General features: G+C 39.0%; 1 protein-coding gene across 7 annotated transcripts in view; it reads right to left on the reverse strand.

The window, feature by feature from the left end:
• Positions 1–17,136, reverse strand: part of LOC140478845 (talin-1) — a 259,303-nt gene that overhangs the window by 63,030 nt on the left and 179,137 nt on the right. For all 7 annotated transcript variants that reach the window (XM_072572382.1, XM_072572322.1, XM_072572364.1 and 4 more), the window contains 5 exons: positions 10,270–10,383; positions 7,374–7,487; positions 4,773–4,907; positions 4,085–4,213; positions 3,212–3,314 (listed from right to left, as the gene is read on the reverse strand). In XM_072572382.1, the coding sequence (XP_072428483.1) occupies positions 3,212–3,314; positions 4,085–4,213; positions 4,773–4,907; positions 7,374–7,487; positions 10,270–10,383 (595 nt within the window). The remainder of the gene's footprint in view (positions 1–3,211; positions 3,315–4,084; positions 4,214–4,772; positions 4,908–7,373; positions 7,488–10,269; positions 10,384–17,136) is intronic.

Genomic DNA, 17,136 nt, shown 5'->3' on the forward strand with positions numbered 1-17,136 from the left:
TTTTTTTCGGTTGATGAACAGCAAGCGTAGCAATCCAAGCAGTTCCACATATTGTTACAGCTGTTGGTGATATGCTAACATTGGTAGTTGCCATCATGAATGAATTTGTTTGAGTGGCTGAACATCTGTTTTACGAAAGGATGCACCAACCCAAAGGTCATTTTCGTGGGACGACCAATTGATAAATCTTCTTGATTTTTGTTTACCTTGACAAACAACAAGGCTTGCAGAAAGGAAGTAAAAGACCAGAGATGACATGTAATAAATGTATCGTTAACAGAAATTTACCCCCCAACTTCCTCTCTCAGTTGGAATGACCAAAAAAGAAAGAGTGCAGGATATTCCATTCTGACAGAAATGGCAGTTTATACATGACCGGGTGGCAAGATTTATTACTTTTAAACAGCTCTAATCGAGATAGAGGCTCATTGTACAAATGAATTTGGGAAGAGAAATTGACCAAAGTGAATATATTTATTCACTGGTACATTCTAAGCACCTTAGAAAATAAACTTTCATCTCGAACCTCAACAAAATGAAGCAGTCATATTAATAGAGCCAACTCATGTTACTTCCCCTAATGGAGAAATCTTGAGAATATGGTGGGATGTGACATTGGCTACAACGTTAGAGAGCACCCTGCATCACCTGTTTCGAGGAAGGCCCTTGTGCTGCTCAGACATTGTTGCCAATGGTGGGCCAGCTGCTGGAAATCAAAGTCCACCAAAGAAGCCCCACGACTAAGAGCTACTGACCAGAGACGGATTACTCTTTTATATGCAGCAGCACGATCAAGAAAGCCTTGGTTACTGCCATAACTACACCCAGTCAAGGACCCAGATCAAAAGTGGACTCAGGCACTGTTCAAGAATACAGGTGAGGAGGTCAGCAATAAGAACAGCGGGGTGGTTCTAAGCAAAGCCTCTCCTCTCATCAGGCATCGGATTTGCTCGACATGCTCCCCACACGATAAACCCCACTCTTGCTGCTAAGTCTGCCTAAATCAAGTGGAGGTAGGAAGTGGCAGGGACCCATGTGTCACACTGCCACCTGATTGAATGCACTGAGTCATCAAATTTGCCACAGAGGAAGCCTAACATTTTGTCTAAAGGCACAATTTGAAGTATTTTACACGCACTTCAGTTTGGAACCTTAGAAAACTGGTAAGCTAGACTCAGTTTCATGGAGAAGAGGGTGGGTTGTTAGGGACAGTACAAAGTAAGGATATCCCATCCATGCCATAATCCTGCCTTCCATTATGCTCATGTTATATTTGCAACAGATATAGAGGAAGAGAGAGAGAAATGTACTTGCCAGGTAGTAAAACAAGTTAGCATGATTGAAGCCAACAAAATGTTAGTCATCCTTTAAAGTTTAAATATTCATTAAAAACTTGAAGGAAAATAAAACAGTCACAAGAATTGTTAAATGTGTACACAGCTCTTGAATAATAGATACGTTCAAATTCTTGGCATAAACAAAAAGAAAGTACATACTGTAATCACCTCTCTTTAGCCACTCCCTCAGAAAAACAAATCAGTTGAAAATAGTTTCTACTCAAGATCTAAACAGAAGTTCTAAAATACTCCATGCCTTTTGTCTTGCAGAATTAGGAAAAACAAAAGCATATCATCATCATCATACACAAAACAAAATCAGAGGAGCATTCTGTTGCACTTTGGGTATTTCTGCAAAGTGCATGTGTACAAATGGCAGTTCCTGAGTTTTGTAGGACTCTATGGGGATACTCAAGCTGCCTCTGCCAACTGAGTGCTCAGCCTAGGCAGTCAATCTACTCCAAGTCTAGTCTTTTGAGAAAGACTGAGCATCATATCTAAAAACATCCAAATGAGACACAAAGGACATTCATAGGTAAGTAACTGATATTACCGTGAAATATGTAAATTGTTACAGGTATCAGGAATTTCATAGCAGTCAAAGTCAGTTGGGAAATAGATTTTCTGAAATATATGAATACCTGTGCAAATAAGGTGGAAGAAATTTGTAAAAATTGTTGTGACTAACAGTTGGCCAGCACACCGTTACCTTTAACCAGCCAGGTGGGGCTTGACAAACTTAACAGGTTTAATACACTTGCAAGATCTTAGGATGAGCCTCATGCACACAGCAACACCAAGGCAACAATTGTCTGCTTTTCCAGTTAGGTGTGGCCATGCCCAAAGTCCTGCCTGCAATTGCAGACTTAAAGCCAGGTTTAAGAGGCTAAGGCATCTTAACACTACTAACGCCTTTGCTCTGTCTTTCGGCTGTGATTCTCAGTCTTCCAGCTTTATTTTGTCTCACCCCTTCTTTGTTTTACTTTTCAGCTCCTTCACATTGATTTCTATAGGTGATCAGCAAGGTGTACATGTAACAGAAAAATCTGCCCAGAGCTATAGTCAGTTCAACCTGCATTCTTTTGAAGGTGCTGTTGGCAAATAGTGGACATAAACACCTGAAAGCCACATTTTCAGCTAACAGTACAAAACACTTAGAGAAAAATAATTCTGGCAGAGCTTAGGTTGAGTGATCTGTGATGTTTTGAGGCCAACAGAGGACAGCGATTAAGTACAATGGCGAGGGAATTGAACCCAGAAGCATTTACATGTATGAAAGGAATACAGTGATAAAGATGACATGGTTGTTCCAATGGAAGGAAACGTTATCTAAGTAATACTGTAATAATGCATTATGCTATTTATTTGGCACCACAAATAATATGCAGATATGGGAGAGATTTAAACTTTATCAATTTAAATGGAATCCAGATGCATTATTTTATAGGGAAAAATATTATGTACAATATTGTACTCTGTTACCTGAATTACACGATAGCCTAATACTACAAAGTCTAATTGCTGACATCATGCATAATGTTATTCAGTGTTACTTTGTCATTCTAAATATTCTGACTGGTATTTTCTTCTCCATTTCAAGACTGAACAAGTTAAAATAAATAAGGAAAAATTTCAAAGTAAATCATTAAAAATGCAATATATTCAAGTATTTCATGTTCCTAAAAATCTGCTGAAAAAAGTAGAGTCAGGTTAAAAAAAAATCAATATTGGAAGGGTGAAAAGATCCTCTAAGTTTGTAACTGGAATGACATTCTATATTTATTTAATTGCCAGCTCAATTAGGGTCTTGAACACATTTTATATATTTGAACTGTCTGTAGTTTCTTGCAATATTCTATAATCATCCAACATACCAGTGTAATTCTCATTTCCTTGTGTGACTGCACTCAGTAGCTTAGCTACAGAAGCACCGACCATCTTGGTGCTACTGCCCAAATCCTGCGAACACTTTTCCAGCTGCCAACAATAAGTAAAGGAAGTTATTTATCGTTATAACTCTGTAATAGGAACAAGTTATTATTTGGTCATATACAGGTATGTTTATCACAAGAGAATCTGAACATGCAGTATGGCATGACTAAAAGCAATCGCTTAAGCATCATGATAGGTGAAGAAGTTAAATCAATGTATTTTTGATTTTAGTCAAATATATAATTCACTGTTATTTTCACATTTCTGAAGTGCCTAATATTCACACCTGATTTACAATGTACTGACAGTGTCAGTGACCACTATTTTTTGCATGTAACATGGTGATGGGACACATAATATTACAACAATTTTCTCCCTCCACCTTCCACTTGAAATGCACTTTCTTCACACAGATTCAAGGTGGCAGGACACCATCACCTTCTCAAGCACAATGGAGGGTGGCTTTGCGAGTAACATACACATCCTGGGGGATTGGGGGGGGGGGGGGGGGGTGTCGGCTGGTGGTGGATGGTGGTGGTGCTGGCGGCTGGGGAGAGAGAGAGAGAGAGGAAAGAAAGCAAGAAAATACTCTCCTACAGGAATGTAATTGTAAAATATAATGGAGCTCAGGAAAAGGATGCTGTTCAATAATGAATGACAGAGGTAAAATTTAGTATATTTAAATTTCAGCAAGGCCCTCTTCTTTGGAAACAATGAGAAAATGAAAGCAGGAACCAATGGAAACACTGCAGAAATAGATCTACAACAAACTGCATTCGAACATTTATTTTCATTTATCAAGTTAGTCTTGTTACCGTTTCTCCAGGCAAGGGTCTAAGCTTTCCTTCTGCTGCATTTGCTTTTGCTTCCTGCAGATCTTTCTCCAGTGTTCTGATTTGATTCAGGGCAGAGTCTATTTCCAGTGGACCACAGGCATCTTGCGCCTATATGGAGAAAGAGTTTTTCTAATGATAAAGTAATTTAATGTCATGTTCTCCATAGTCAATCGCCATTCATCGATTTTAAAAGAGTATAAACATAAGCCATCCACCAAACTATATTAAATATATTGAAGACACTGTCCATTTCATAATACCCTCAGTAAAACAATTTCCTGAAATAGTTCAATCACACTCCTCAACTTTAACATTTACAGGAAGTAACCTGTATATCAAGCTGATAGACTTTTATTATTTAACTCAAGTATTTTAACCAAAAAACATGAAAAGCATGCAGAAAAAGATATGTTCTGACATTAGAAGTTACTTAACTTATTCACAACAAACTTCCTGTTTATCCATGCATATTCGTCATGCACACATGTACGAACTAAGTAGTCAGTTTTCTTTTCTATAGATTTTTGTTCAACTCATGACCCTAAATTTTAACCATGAAAGTAGAGTAAAACATTCTCAACTACATGGTTAAGTTGATGAAGCCTACCCTCCTGTTGTTGTTAATTATAACCTCAACACTCACACAGGTCATCAATATTTTACTCACCTTCTGTGCGGCTGCTCGCAGCTCTTGTAAAGTGTTTGCCAGGTTCTTGGCACATTGGCTCAGTTGCATGGCTGAGGCCTGGTCCCCAATGGTAGGAACTGTAGCTCGGGCAGCAGCAACCATTTTAGTTCCAGGCTGTGAGACAAGCAAGCAAGCAGTGAAAAGTCATACGTGGAATTCTAATCATTCTAGAAGGATAGAGGGGGTACAAAATGACTCACAAGAGATGAGAAATTATGCCCTTAAGGATGAACATGCTATTGAAATGATAAAGCTGATCTAATAGAGGGTTTTTAAAAATAATGAATGCTTTGATAGAGTAAACAAAGAGCAACTGCTTTTATTTGTGAGGAAGAAATTACTAGACTCAGATGGAACATAAACGTTCCATGGAGAAATTGGACTGAGAGTTGAACATGAATCCCGGGAAATCCCAAATTTGTAAGCTACAGTTGATGGATTGCAAAATCAGAGTATTCACTGTCATATTTTAATTATTATAGTTAACTGTACTTAATCCTATTGTTGAGATGTTTTGGTTAGAAGTAGCAGTCAAGTAAAATATTGGAAATTTATGACATGGATTTTCATTGACCAAATGCTTAAACAAACGAAATGTTCAAAAGGCAAACTTTACAGAACTTACTCCTATCTCTTTTGATTTTAAGAGTGTAAAAACCATCTTGACAGATTTACCACTTATCAATTTGGTCAAACTTGAAAGAGCCAAATGAAAAGAGAGAAAAAACAATATGATACCTTGATTCCTAGACAAGGCAGCCCAGATCACTAACTGAGTAGCAATTACTAGATTCTACTTGTGTGTCCAAGGAGATCATGCTTCTAGCTAGGGCATTATGGCAATGCTGATGCATTTTGATGCTACTGTGCAGCCATTAGCATGTCCTGTCTTTATTATACTGAATAAAATATAACTACTGTCACTAAAATGGTTATTAAGAAAGTACAATAATAGCATAGCGAACACTTGCCTTTATCAGTTAAAGCATAGATTATAAGAATAGCGAGGTTATATTGGAGTTGCAAAGGACCTTAGTTAGGCCATAGGTGGAGTACTGTGTGCAGTCCTGATCACCACTATATAGAAAGGATGTGATTGCACCAGGTGGGTGCAAAGAAGATTCACCAGGAAGTTGCATGGGATGGAACATCTTAGTTATGAAGAGCTTAGATAAGTCCAGGTTGGTTTCATGGAGGTGGAGAAGGTTGAGTGAACATGAAGATTAAGAGGGGCATGAACAGGGTGGATAGAAGGCAGCTGTTCCATTTAGTTGAAGAGTCAGTAATATGGAGACATAATTTTAAAGTAAGGCAGGAGGTTTAGAGGGGTCTTGAGGTAAAGGGTTTTCACCCAGAGGGCGATTGGTTTCATGAATGCATTGTAGTTGAGGTGGGTAACCTCACAACCTTTAAAAAGTACTTGATGAGCACTTGAAGTTTCATAACATTCAAGGTTATGGCCTAGTGGAGGAAAGTGGGACTAGTGTAGATTTAATATATTTTTGGCAGTACAGATTTGATGACCCGAACAGCCTCTTCTGTATTCTATAGTTCTAACACATATCACCAAATATTTTCAGAACTTGAGAGTGAAGGGTTTAATGCATCAGTCCTTAATTATAACAACTGCATTGCCTACATAATTACTTTATTGTTTGTTTATATTTTACGATAAACAATACAGACTAATTTTTATAGTGATTATAAGCTCTCGGTAGGTATCTATACCAAACTACCTGCATGGATTGGAAAGCCAAAAACCTTTTACAGAATATAGTTGACAACCTGTACTTAGCACAAGAGTGGAGTAGTATCAAAAATTGTTACATTTGAGTCCTTGTGGAATGTCAAGGTATTTCTTTATAAGCTTTAGTTCCTCCATCTCCAGTGCTAAAACATATTTTTTATCTTAAAACATTTATCTTTCCTTTGAAAGTCTCCTGGCAATTTTAATAGCAAGGTTTCTTTCATCCAATAATAAAAACAGAAAGCACTGGAAAGACTCAGCAGGTCTGACAGCATCTTTAGAGAGAAAAACAGAGTTAATGCTTCAAGTCTAGCACTATTTTAATTCAGAAACAAAGGGGTCAGGAAGGGGGTAGCTTTATCCATTACTTCAATTCAATTTTAACTGCTGGAAACAGATGCGTGATGCACTCTTAGTCTGAAAGCCAGACATTTTAAATTACTGGGAAGATCAATATGACTGAGGAATTGATACAAACAAATGCAGTCCAGAAATAAAAACAAAAAAAGTAACAGATGTAGAGAATATATGCTCTTTGTGCAATAATTTCTATAGGACATTGAATTTTACATTCATGGATTGAAACAAAGAGGCTTTACTTCTGTACAGTGGTCAGTACTAATAATCACAATTGTAGAGTTTGGGTAGCCCTAACTCCAAGATTGGTTTATATTTTACAAGAACAGACTAGCTACTTTATATGGCCTAAAGGAAACAGTCAACGCCTTCAGGCTCATGATTCCCATCAAACAGCTGACATTTAAACTGGTCTCATAAACAGAACAAGGGTTTATATCCTTGCACCATCTGTGTTTGAAGTCTATTCACATTACCTGCAGGAAGTTCTGGCTTGCACTTATAAGAGCCAGCTGAGCACTGGGACTGTCTGGTTGTGACTGGCTGCCACGAACACCTTGGACCAGCAGTGGGATCTGCTCAGCAACACTCTAAAATACAAAACCACATTTCAATTAAAAAAAAATCAAGCAGCTTTAAACATTACATTTCAGAATGATCCTGCTGCATAATGCACTGATCTCAACAATGTGTCTTTTACATTGAAAAATATCCTGAAGTCTTTCAGAAGTGAAATGAGAAAACAAATATCTACAAAGAACCAAAAGATGATATCAGGCAGAAGGCTAGAAGGGTCACTGAATAATTAATTTTAAGAAGCTTTTAAAAAGGAAAGGGAGATGGAGTAATTTAAGAAGGAATTCTACAACTTAGAACCTAACTCGCCAAAGGCCTGGCCAACAATTCTGGGATAAGGATGTTAGGAAATGCAGAGTTCTGTGTCTTTTAGGGCGAGACAAGACATGGAGACAGAAAGTATTGTGAACATTATTAACTGGAAGAATTGGATGTTAGCAGTCAATGCAGGTCAGCAAGCACAGAGTGGTGGATGAACAGGAGACAGAAGCGACATCAAGAAAGGTACTGAATGTGAATACAAATTTCATTTTCTGACGTTGCTGCCAAGATCGAGGCCTCAGGATAGATTCTTGGGTGACTTTTGTGTTAATACACTGAGGCAGGAGTAAGGCTCTGGCTGTGATGCCATTACAGTAAAATCAAACATGCAGTTTCACAGTGCTCAATATGGAGATGACGTTAAAGAAAGACATTAAAATCCATGGGCAAGTGGGTGGGGTTAGGGAGGCTGCAGATAGAGAAAGAGAAGGGACAGAATGTACTATTGTCAGACTTGCAAAAGATGTATTTAGCGATGTTCTTTCTAGCTGTTTTCATACTATGGTGGGGGTGAAAACAAGAGTTTGGGGAAGGATAAGCACAGACTTGCAAAGACAACAAACACATCTAAGTATCCTATAGAATCTACATGTAGTCTATTCCATCATTTAAATGTTTATAAAATAAGTGTAATAATTACACTTGTAGAGAAGAATAAAACAATCTTTCAATGTAAGATCATAATCAAGCAATCAAATAGGTGATTTGGAAGTAACCTCTTTACCCAGAGACCAGTGAGAGCTTGGAACTCACTACCACATTGAGTCCTTTGAAGTTGGATGTATTCAAGGAGGAGGTGACAGAGGAGGAGGAGGCAGAGGTGGAGGTGGCGGAGGCAGCGGCGGAGGCGGTGGAGGAACAACAACAGTCACCTGCACTTGTATAGCACCAAACTAATAAAATTCCCAGAGATGTTTCACAGAGGTATTGGAAAACAAAGAATAAGGATATAAAACAAAGAATTATGGATGCTGGAAATCTGAAACAAAAACAGCACCTAATGGAGAAACTCAGCAGGTCTGACAGCATCCTTGGAGAGAAAACAGTTAATGCTTCAAGTCCAGTGACCAGTTCTGAAGAAGGGTCAGGTTTTGAGAGCACCTTATTAGGCAAAGTGTGATTTGTACTGTTGGTAACAGTCTTCACCTGAACCATGCTGGGACCAATGTTCTGGTGAGTCATATAACTTGGCTAATAGTGAGGGGTTCAACAAAATAGTGGGGGCAAGTGATCCAATGTAGGAAGGTGTGATAAATTAAAGTGAGAGAAGACAATAATAGACCAAGGTAGCAATAAAAGTAATGATGATCAGAGTCTATTGGGAAGGGACAGAGCATTCAACTTTAAAAATGTGCAATCTGTCATAAAGCAGAATGTTGTAATGTATTATCAAGCAGCGCACTTAGAAAATCTCAAGGCAATCAGGCAGAGTCAACACAAATTGTGTTTGACTTAGAGCTCTGACAGGAAGAAACAAACAGCATGTATAATCTGTAGGTATAGTGTATTTGGATTGTCAAAAGACACTTCATAATGTGTCAACATCAAAGGTCACTACACAAAATAAGAGTTCAGAGTTTAGGGAGTAACATACAAGCATGGATAAGAGATTGGTTCATTAACAGGAAGTAGAGAGAAAAGAAGAAATGGATCACTTTTTCAGTGTGAACATGTTCCTACATATGAATACTGTAGCTTCCAATAAGTGTAAGCGAGGGGGTGGGGGGTGGGGGGGCAGAAGAGAGGGGAGAGACAGAGAGAGACAGAGAGAGAGAGACAGAGATGGTAGTTGTGGTCATTGGACTCAAAACATTAACTCTGCTTTCTCTCCATAGATGCTGCTGTTGATTTTTTTTCCAGCAAATTCTATTTTTGGTTCTGATTTCCAGTATCCACAGTTCTTTGGCTTTTTTTGATAACCTTACATTTTTAGTGCAGGTTTTTGCACAGGCTAAGTTGTTCAGGAAGTTCTACCTACAGCATCTCTTCTTAAAAGTTAAACAAAGGCATGGATCAATATGCTGTAAAGTAAAAATAAAAATTCCAAAAATAATCTTGAATTAGGTTTTTTATCCCAAACAAATCTAGCACACATTACTGTTGCTAGGAATGCCATCAAATTTTCTCTGCAATTCTTGATGAGAATCAAGATATCTGCAATTCAGCAGGTATCTTCCACATGGAAATGCTGAAGGGCCAAGTCAGGAATAGTTTTCTTTCTTTTCCTACTGTTGACCACAAAACAATTTGTCTTTATATTGATCTTTAAACATAATAAAGGTGTCCAAAGTCACTTTGCAGAAGAATAGCAATATAAAATTGATGCCAAGTAGTGGAAGGAAATAGAAGGGCAGGCAATAATAAAACTTGGACCAAGAGATAGCTTTTAGGAGCAACTTAAAAGGAAAATCAGAGGAGTGGGTTTAAATTTTAAAAAACTTTCCTTTCGAAATTGATTGCAATTCGAAATCTTACCTTACAGCTTTGAACCATTTGTTGTTGTGCCGCTGGGTTCTTATTGGAGGAAGCTGCATTCTGAGCAGCAGCAATTGTTTGTGTCGCAGCTGCTGCAGCCTGTTTTGCTGCATTCTGAAAATAGAAAAGGCTCTGTAAATAAAACCACATTTAATGACTTGTAATTCTCTCCATCACCTTTAACTTGCTAGTTGTTTTGCAAAACTCGGAGGTTAGCAATTAAACACAATGCTGGAACAAAGACCAACCTTGCTGGGAAAAAGTACTGCAAGTTATCCATCTGGATTTCGGAAATGCACTCAAGACATTCTCAATACATATAGTCTTGGGATATGGGCTGACAAGACTGGTTTTTTACTGGCAATCACATGGTCCTTAGTGGATATCAACATAGGAGGTCATCATATAAACTTAATTGGCATTTGTTGCCCTTGAGGTGATGGTTGTGGGATGCCTTTTTAAAACAAAACAATCCATGTGGTGAAGCAACTCGACAATTTGTTAATAAGAAGTTTCAAGAGTGTAACCCAGAGATGAAAGAACATGAATATATAACCATGTCAGGATGGTACGCAATTTAGAATTGATGCTGCTCATAATTCCTGGAGGAAAAACTTAACGTTTGGAGGCATTGCCAGGAGCCTATGCAACTAGCAGTGACATACAATCAATACTCCACATTCCAGCTTTGAAAGAGGAGGAAATGAACTTTTAAGTTGAAAAACCAACCACTGCTGATGTTTCGAAGGAGGCCAAGTGGGAGTTAATTCACTGAGTTGCATTCCTTATTTTTGGGGGACAGAACAAAGTCAAGAAATCCACCACATGCCAATATTGTAGTTATGCTGAAATAACTTGGCTAGAGACAGTTAGCTCAGAAATATACATCTCTATTCTTAGTTGGGATATTTCTAGGTCCCATCAACTTTGCTCTACTCAGTGCATTCAGTCAGTTCTTGATATCACATGGAATATCAGTAAGGGAATTAAGAGTTAAGGGGAAATACAGCAATGTGAATTTGAGGTCAGCCATGATTTCACTGAATAGTGCATCAGACTCTATGGGTTGAATGGTCTACTTATGTGTGTAGATCTTATGGACAATTAGCTGAAGACAGTCATCTGTGATGGTGGGAATCTCAGAACAAAGGCAGGAAGGGTTACCCACTTTGAATCTCTGGTAAAAGTGGCTAAAATTTACTTTCTGTGCTCACATGCTGACCTCTATCACTATCAAAGGTTGGGAATGCATACTTGACTTCCTCCTCCTATTAGGTGTTTAAATGCCCACCACCATTTGCAACTGGATGTGCTTTGACATAATCCATTGAATGTAGGACAATCTAAACAGCTGTATGATGCTACTTAAACTACTTGCCAAGAGACAAAAAAACTGCAGATGCTGGAATCCAAAGTAGACAAGCAGGAGGCTGGAACTATTTGCCAAGCATGACATTCTGGGTTCTAGCTTCAACAGACTGCTGCTTTAAGTTTTAGGTCTGCCTTTCAGCATCATCTTCAACTTTGGGTCTGTCTGGTTTGTTGCTAATGGCCATGAGGGGATAGAGGAGGCTTTGTAATTGATGATAGTGTTTCAAAATATCGTGATAGATTAGTACTCAATTTGAGTGGGAGAAATTTGACTTCTAAACTTGAATAAAGATAATGACAAAGTAAAGAGGCCAGCTGAATGAGGCTGGAGTGAACTGGAAAGACAGTTGAGGAACAATGACAGACATTAAGAAAATAGTTCATGGCTCACTGCAAAGATATATACCACAGAGGAAAGAGGATTCGAGGAAGGGGATAAGCAAGTCATGGATAACTGAGCAAGTTAAGAGTAGCAATAATGAAAATATAAAAACAGTGTGGCAAAGATTAGTGGTAAGCCTGAGTGTTGGGCAAGTTTTAAAAAAAGCCAACCAAAAAATAATAGAGGGGGAGAAAATAAACTTTGAGGGTATGCTTCCAAAGAATATCAAGATGGACATCAAGAATTTTTTCAAACATATGAAAAAGGAAGAAAGAGAGAAGCTGCAGCAATCTTAGAAATAGGCGGGAAAAATAATAATGGGGAAGCAGGAAATGGTAGAGGAGTTGAATAAATACCTTGCATCAGTCTTCACTATAGAAGACACCAAAATTACTGAATACTCAAGGGACAAAAGTAGGAGAGGAACTAAACACAATAACTATCACGAGGGGAAAAGCACTAAGGGAACTAATGAGGAAAAAGATCAGTGAACACCTTGGAGTGATGGAATGAATCCTAGTATATTAAAGGAACTAGCTAGAGAGATACTACATACACAGGTAGTAATCTTTCAGGAATTCTTAGATTCTGGAAAAGTGCTAGAGAATTGGAAAACTGCCAACATAACGCCTTTGTTTAAAAGGACAACAAACCGGTAACTACTGTAATTGGGAAAATATTAGAGTCTAATATACAAGACGTAATAGCACAGCGCTTAGAAATATGCAAGATGATCAAGCAGAGTCAACATGATCCAATGAATAAGAAATCATGCCTAACAAACTTATTAGATTGCTTTGAGGAAGTAAGAAGCAAGCTAGATAAAGGGGCAATGGATGCATTATGTTTGTATTTTCAGAAGATCTTTGTTAAGATACCAATCATAAGCTACTTAAGAAAAGATCCCATGGTATTGGAAGTAGTATATTAGCATGGATACATGATCGGATAGCGAATACAAGATAGAATTTGGATAAGGCGGGCATTTTCAGGATGGCTACCTGTAACAACCTGTGGAGTGCCACAGGATCATTGTAAATAATGATGGCATTGGCAATTACGTTAATGACGGGTGAGGAAAATGAATACACAATAGCCAAATGGTGAGGATGACACTCTGCAGAGAGATAAAAACAGCTAAATAGGCAAATAACATTGCAGATGGAATATAACATGGGGAAATATGAGGTTACGCGCTTTGGCAGGTAGAAGAGGGGGATTTGAGGTTCCTCATCCATGAATCACAAAAGGCTAGCATCCATGTTCAACAGATAATAGGGATGGCACGGTAGCTCAGTGGTTAGCACTGTTGCCTCTCAGCGCCAGGGACCCAGGTTCAATTCCCACCTCGAGCGACTGTGTGTGGAGTTTGCACATTCTCCCTGTGTCTGCATGGGTTTTCCTCCAGGTGCTCCGGTTTCCTCCCACAGACCAAAGATGTGCAGGTTCGGTGAATCGGCCATACTAAAATTGCCCATAGTATTAGGTGCATTAGTTGGGGTAAATGTAGGGGAATGGGTCTGTGGGGTTGCTCTTCGTGAGGGCTGGTGTGGGCCGAAGGGCCTTTTTCCACACTGTAGAAAATCTAATAAATAAATGAAATGGAATGTTGGCCTTTTGTATAAAAGAAGGGAGGCTTTGCTAAAACTATTCAAGGCATTAGTTAGACCACAACTGGAATTCTATGAACAGTTTGGGCCCTTATCTAAGGAAAGATACACAAGCATTGGAAGCAGTTCAGAGAAATTTTATTAGACTGACACCAGGTATAGAGGGAGTATCCTACGAGGAAAATTTTGAGTAGCTTTGAACCCATATTCATTAGAAGATTGAGAAGCAAACTTATTGAAACAAACATTCTGAAGAGACTGGACATAGAAAGGTTGTTTCCCCTCAGACCAGCAGGCATAATTTCAGAATAGTGGTTGCACATTTAAGACAGAGAATAAAGAGGATTTTCTCCAGAGGGTAGCAAATCTGCAGAATATTTTTTAAACCAGAAGACTGTTGAGGCTAGGCCAGTAAGTATATTCAAAAGCACAGATAAACAGATTTTTAATCATTAAGTGAATCAAGGATTATAGTGAAAAGGCAGAAAAATGGAGGTAAGGTTTATCTGATCAGCCATGATCTCACTGAATGACAGAGCAATCTCAATGGACTGAATGACCTACTTCTACTTCTACATCTTAGGCTCTGAATATAAATTAGCTGCTGGTGATTCATAGGGCCTAACTGATATCCAGTTTTGAGCTAGATGTATCTTATTCTATCCATAGTCCATGAGAACTGGTGGTCACTCTTAATGAGTTCTCTCATGGACAAATGCATTTACCACAGAGAGATTGGTGATAGCTTGTTCAGCACCTGCCATAATTCAAGTCTGGCAGCCATGTCCTTCAGAAATCAGGCATTTTGACCAATTATGGTATCACTTAAACATTGTTAATGATAGCCAACATAAATTTATTTTGTACCCATGTTACCCTCAATATGTCTTTCAAGTATCATTTAACACGAAAGACACTGATTCATCAGCTAAACAACAGTTGTAGGATTCTTTAGGTTTACACGCCAGTCTTTTAACATGGGATATGAAGCAGTATTTCCCTAAGCTATGCAGCTGTATTGCTGCTCAGATATTTCCCTCACACTGACCAGCAGAATCTATTTCAGAATTTGCTCCCACACACTGATCTTGGAGGCCCATGCACCAAAAGAAATATTAGAGCGAGTATTGATCTGGAGTATTCTTGAGGTCACCAGCAGGCCATTTGCACATGACTGTAGTACGATCCCAAGCCAGACTGCAAAATTTATGCTACACTTTGGCTAGAGTGCAGTCACACAAAAGTGAACAAAGCCACTAGATTTCACAAGTTTGAACAACCCATAAACTTTTAGCTTCATAGCACATATCATATAGCAAATATGATCAAGACAGATCCCATGGACCTTTGGGCAACTTCCTCCAGAATGATATAATGGGTCATCTACTCTCATTAAATTTCATAAGGATTACAATTCTTCATTTTTGCTGATCCAGCCTAGAATTTCACCAGGCAGTTTATCTTCCCAGATTTATATTCAAGCAGACTTTAGAAAACATGTCTTTTGCTTAATAACATGCAAAAGCCCAGGGTTTTCACTGACAGCTAACTTCACCAAGCTAGAACTATCTAAGCTTTTCTTTGCATTTTAATTGCTTAGTTGCATCAGCAAGTACTATTTGCAGTCTTTCCAACCCAATTTTCAGCTGTACGAAACGATTTGTGGTACTCAGCTTCTTCAGAGCTCCAGAAGACTTCAGAACTTTGCTGGAGACCTGACTCCAACACTTAGCTGCATACTAATCAAGTTCTAACAGCACAAGATATATACAATTGCATGAGTTCTCACCATGTTCAATACACAGAATTCATGTACTTCTGTTGCCTGCCCAGTAGTACAGGTAAAAGCAGTTTTATGAAACAGAACACACTTTTCTCTCTCTCTCTCACTTAAACGTACTTTCCCAGCTCTTCTTCCGTTGACCTGTCTTGAGTCATCTGTTGAAAACACTAAAACTAGCTCCTCCCCTAATTAATTGGAATTCTGCCTGGAAATAATACATTGGATCAGCTAGATATAAGACCATAACAAATAGGAGTGGAAGGAAGGCCATTCGACCCATCGAGTCCACTCCGCCATTCAATCATGGTTGATGGGCATTTCATCGCCACTTACCCGCAATCTCCCCATAACCTTTAATTCCTTGCGAGATTAAGAATTTATCAATCTCTGCCTTGAAACGTTTAATGCCCCGGCCTCCACTGTCCTCGTGGCAATGAATTCCACAGGTCCACCACTCTCTGGCTGAAGAAATGTCTCATTTCGGGTCTAAATTGACCCCTTCTAATTCTAAGGTTGTGCCCGCAAGTCCTAGTATGCCCACCTGATGGAAACAATTTCCCAGCGTCCACCCTTTCTAAGCCATGCATTATCACCTTGTAGGTTTATATTAAATTTCCCCTCAACTTTCCAAACTCTAATGAATGCAACCCCAGAATCCTCAGCCGTTCATCATATGTTAGGCCTACCATTCCAGGGATCATCCATGTGAATCTCCACTGGTCACGCTCCAGTACCAGTATGCCCTTCCTGAGGTGTGGGGCCCAAAACTGGACACAGTATTCTAAATGGGGCCTAGAGCTTTATAAAGTCTCAGTAGCGCATCACTGCTTTTACATTCCAACCCTCTTGAGATAAATGACAACATTACATTTGCTTTCTTAACCATGGACTCAGCCTGCAAGTTAACCATTAGATAATCCTGTACTAGCACTGCCAGATCCCTTTGTACTTTGACTTTATGAATTTTCTCACCGTTTATAAAATATTCCATGCCAGTGTTCTTTTTTCCAAAGTACAAGACCTCGCATTTGCTCACATTGAATTTCATCAGCTATTTCTTGGACCATTCCCCTAAACAGTCCAAATCTTTCTATAGCCTCCCCACCTCCTCAGAACTACCTGCCTGTCCACCTAACTTCGTATCATCGGTGAACTTCACCAGAGTGCCCCCCAGTCTCTTCATCCAGATCATTTATAAATGAAGTCAACAGCTGTGGCCCCAACACCGAACCCTGTGGGACACCACTTGTCACCCGCTGCCATTCCGTAAAAGAACTTTTTATCCCAACTCTCTGCCTTCTGTCAGACAGCCAGCCAATCTTCAATCCATGCCAATTGCTCACCTCAAACACCATGGGCCCTCACCTTACTCAGCAGCCTCCTGTAAGGCACCTTATCAAAGGCCTTTTGGAAGTCTAAGTAGATTACATCCACTGGGTCTCCCCCTGGTCTAACCTACTTATTACCTCTTCAAAGAATTCCAACAAGTCTGTCAGGTAAGACCTCTTCTTACTCAATCCATGCTGACTTGTTCTAATTCGACCCTGCACTTCCAAGAATTTAGAAATCTCATCCTTAACTATGGATTCTAGAACTTTACCTACAACCAAGGTTAGGCTAATCGGCCTATAATTTTCCATCTTTTGTCTCGATCCTTTCTTGAACAAGGGGGTTACAACAGCAATTTTCTAATCATCTGGGGCTTTCCCTGACCCTAGTGA

Source organism: Chiloscyllium punctatum, chromosome 1 (genome assembly GCF_047496795.1).
Source record: "Chiloscyllium punctatum isolate Juve2018m chromosome 1, sChiPun1.3, whole genome shotgun sequence".
NCBI lineage: Eukaryota > Metazoa > Chordata > Chondrichthyes > Orectolobiformes > Hemiscylliidae > Chiloscyllium > Chiloscyllium punctatum.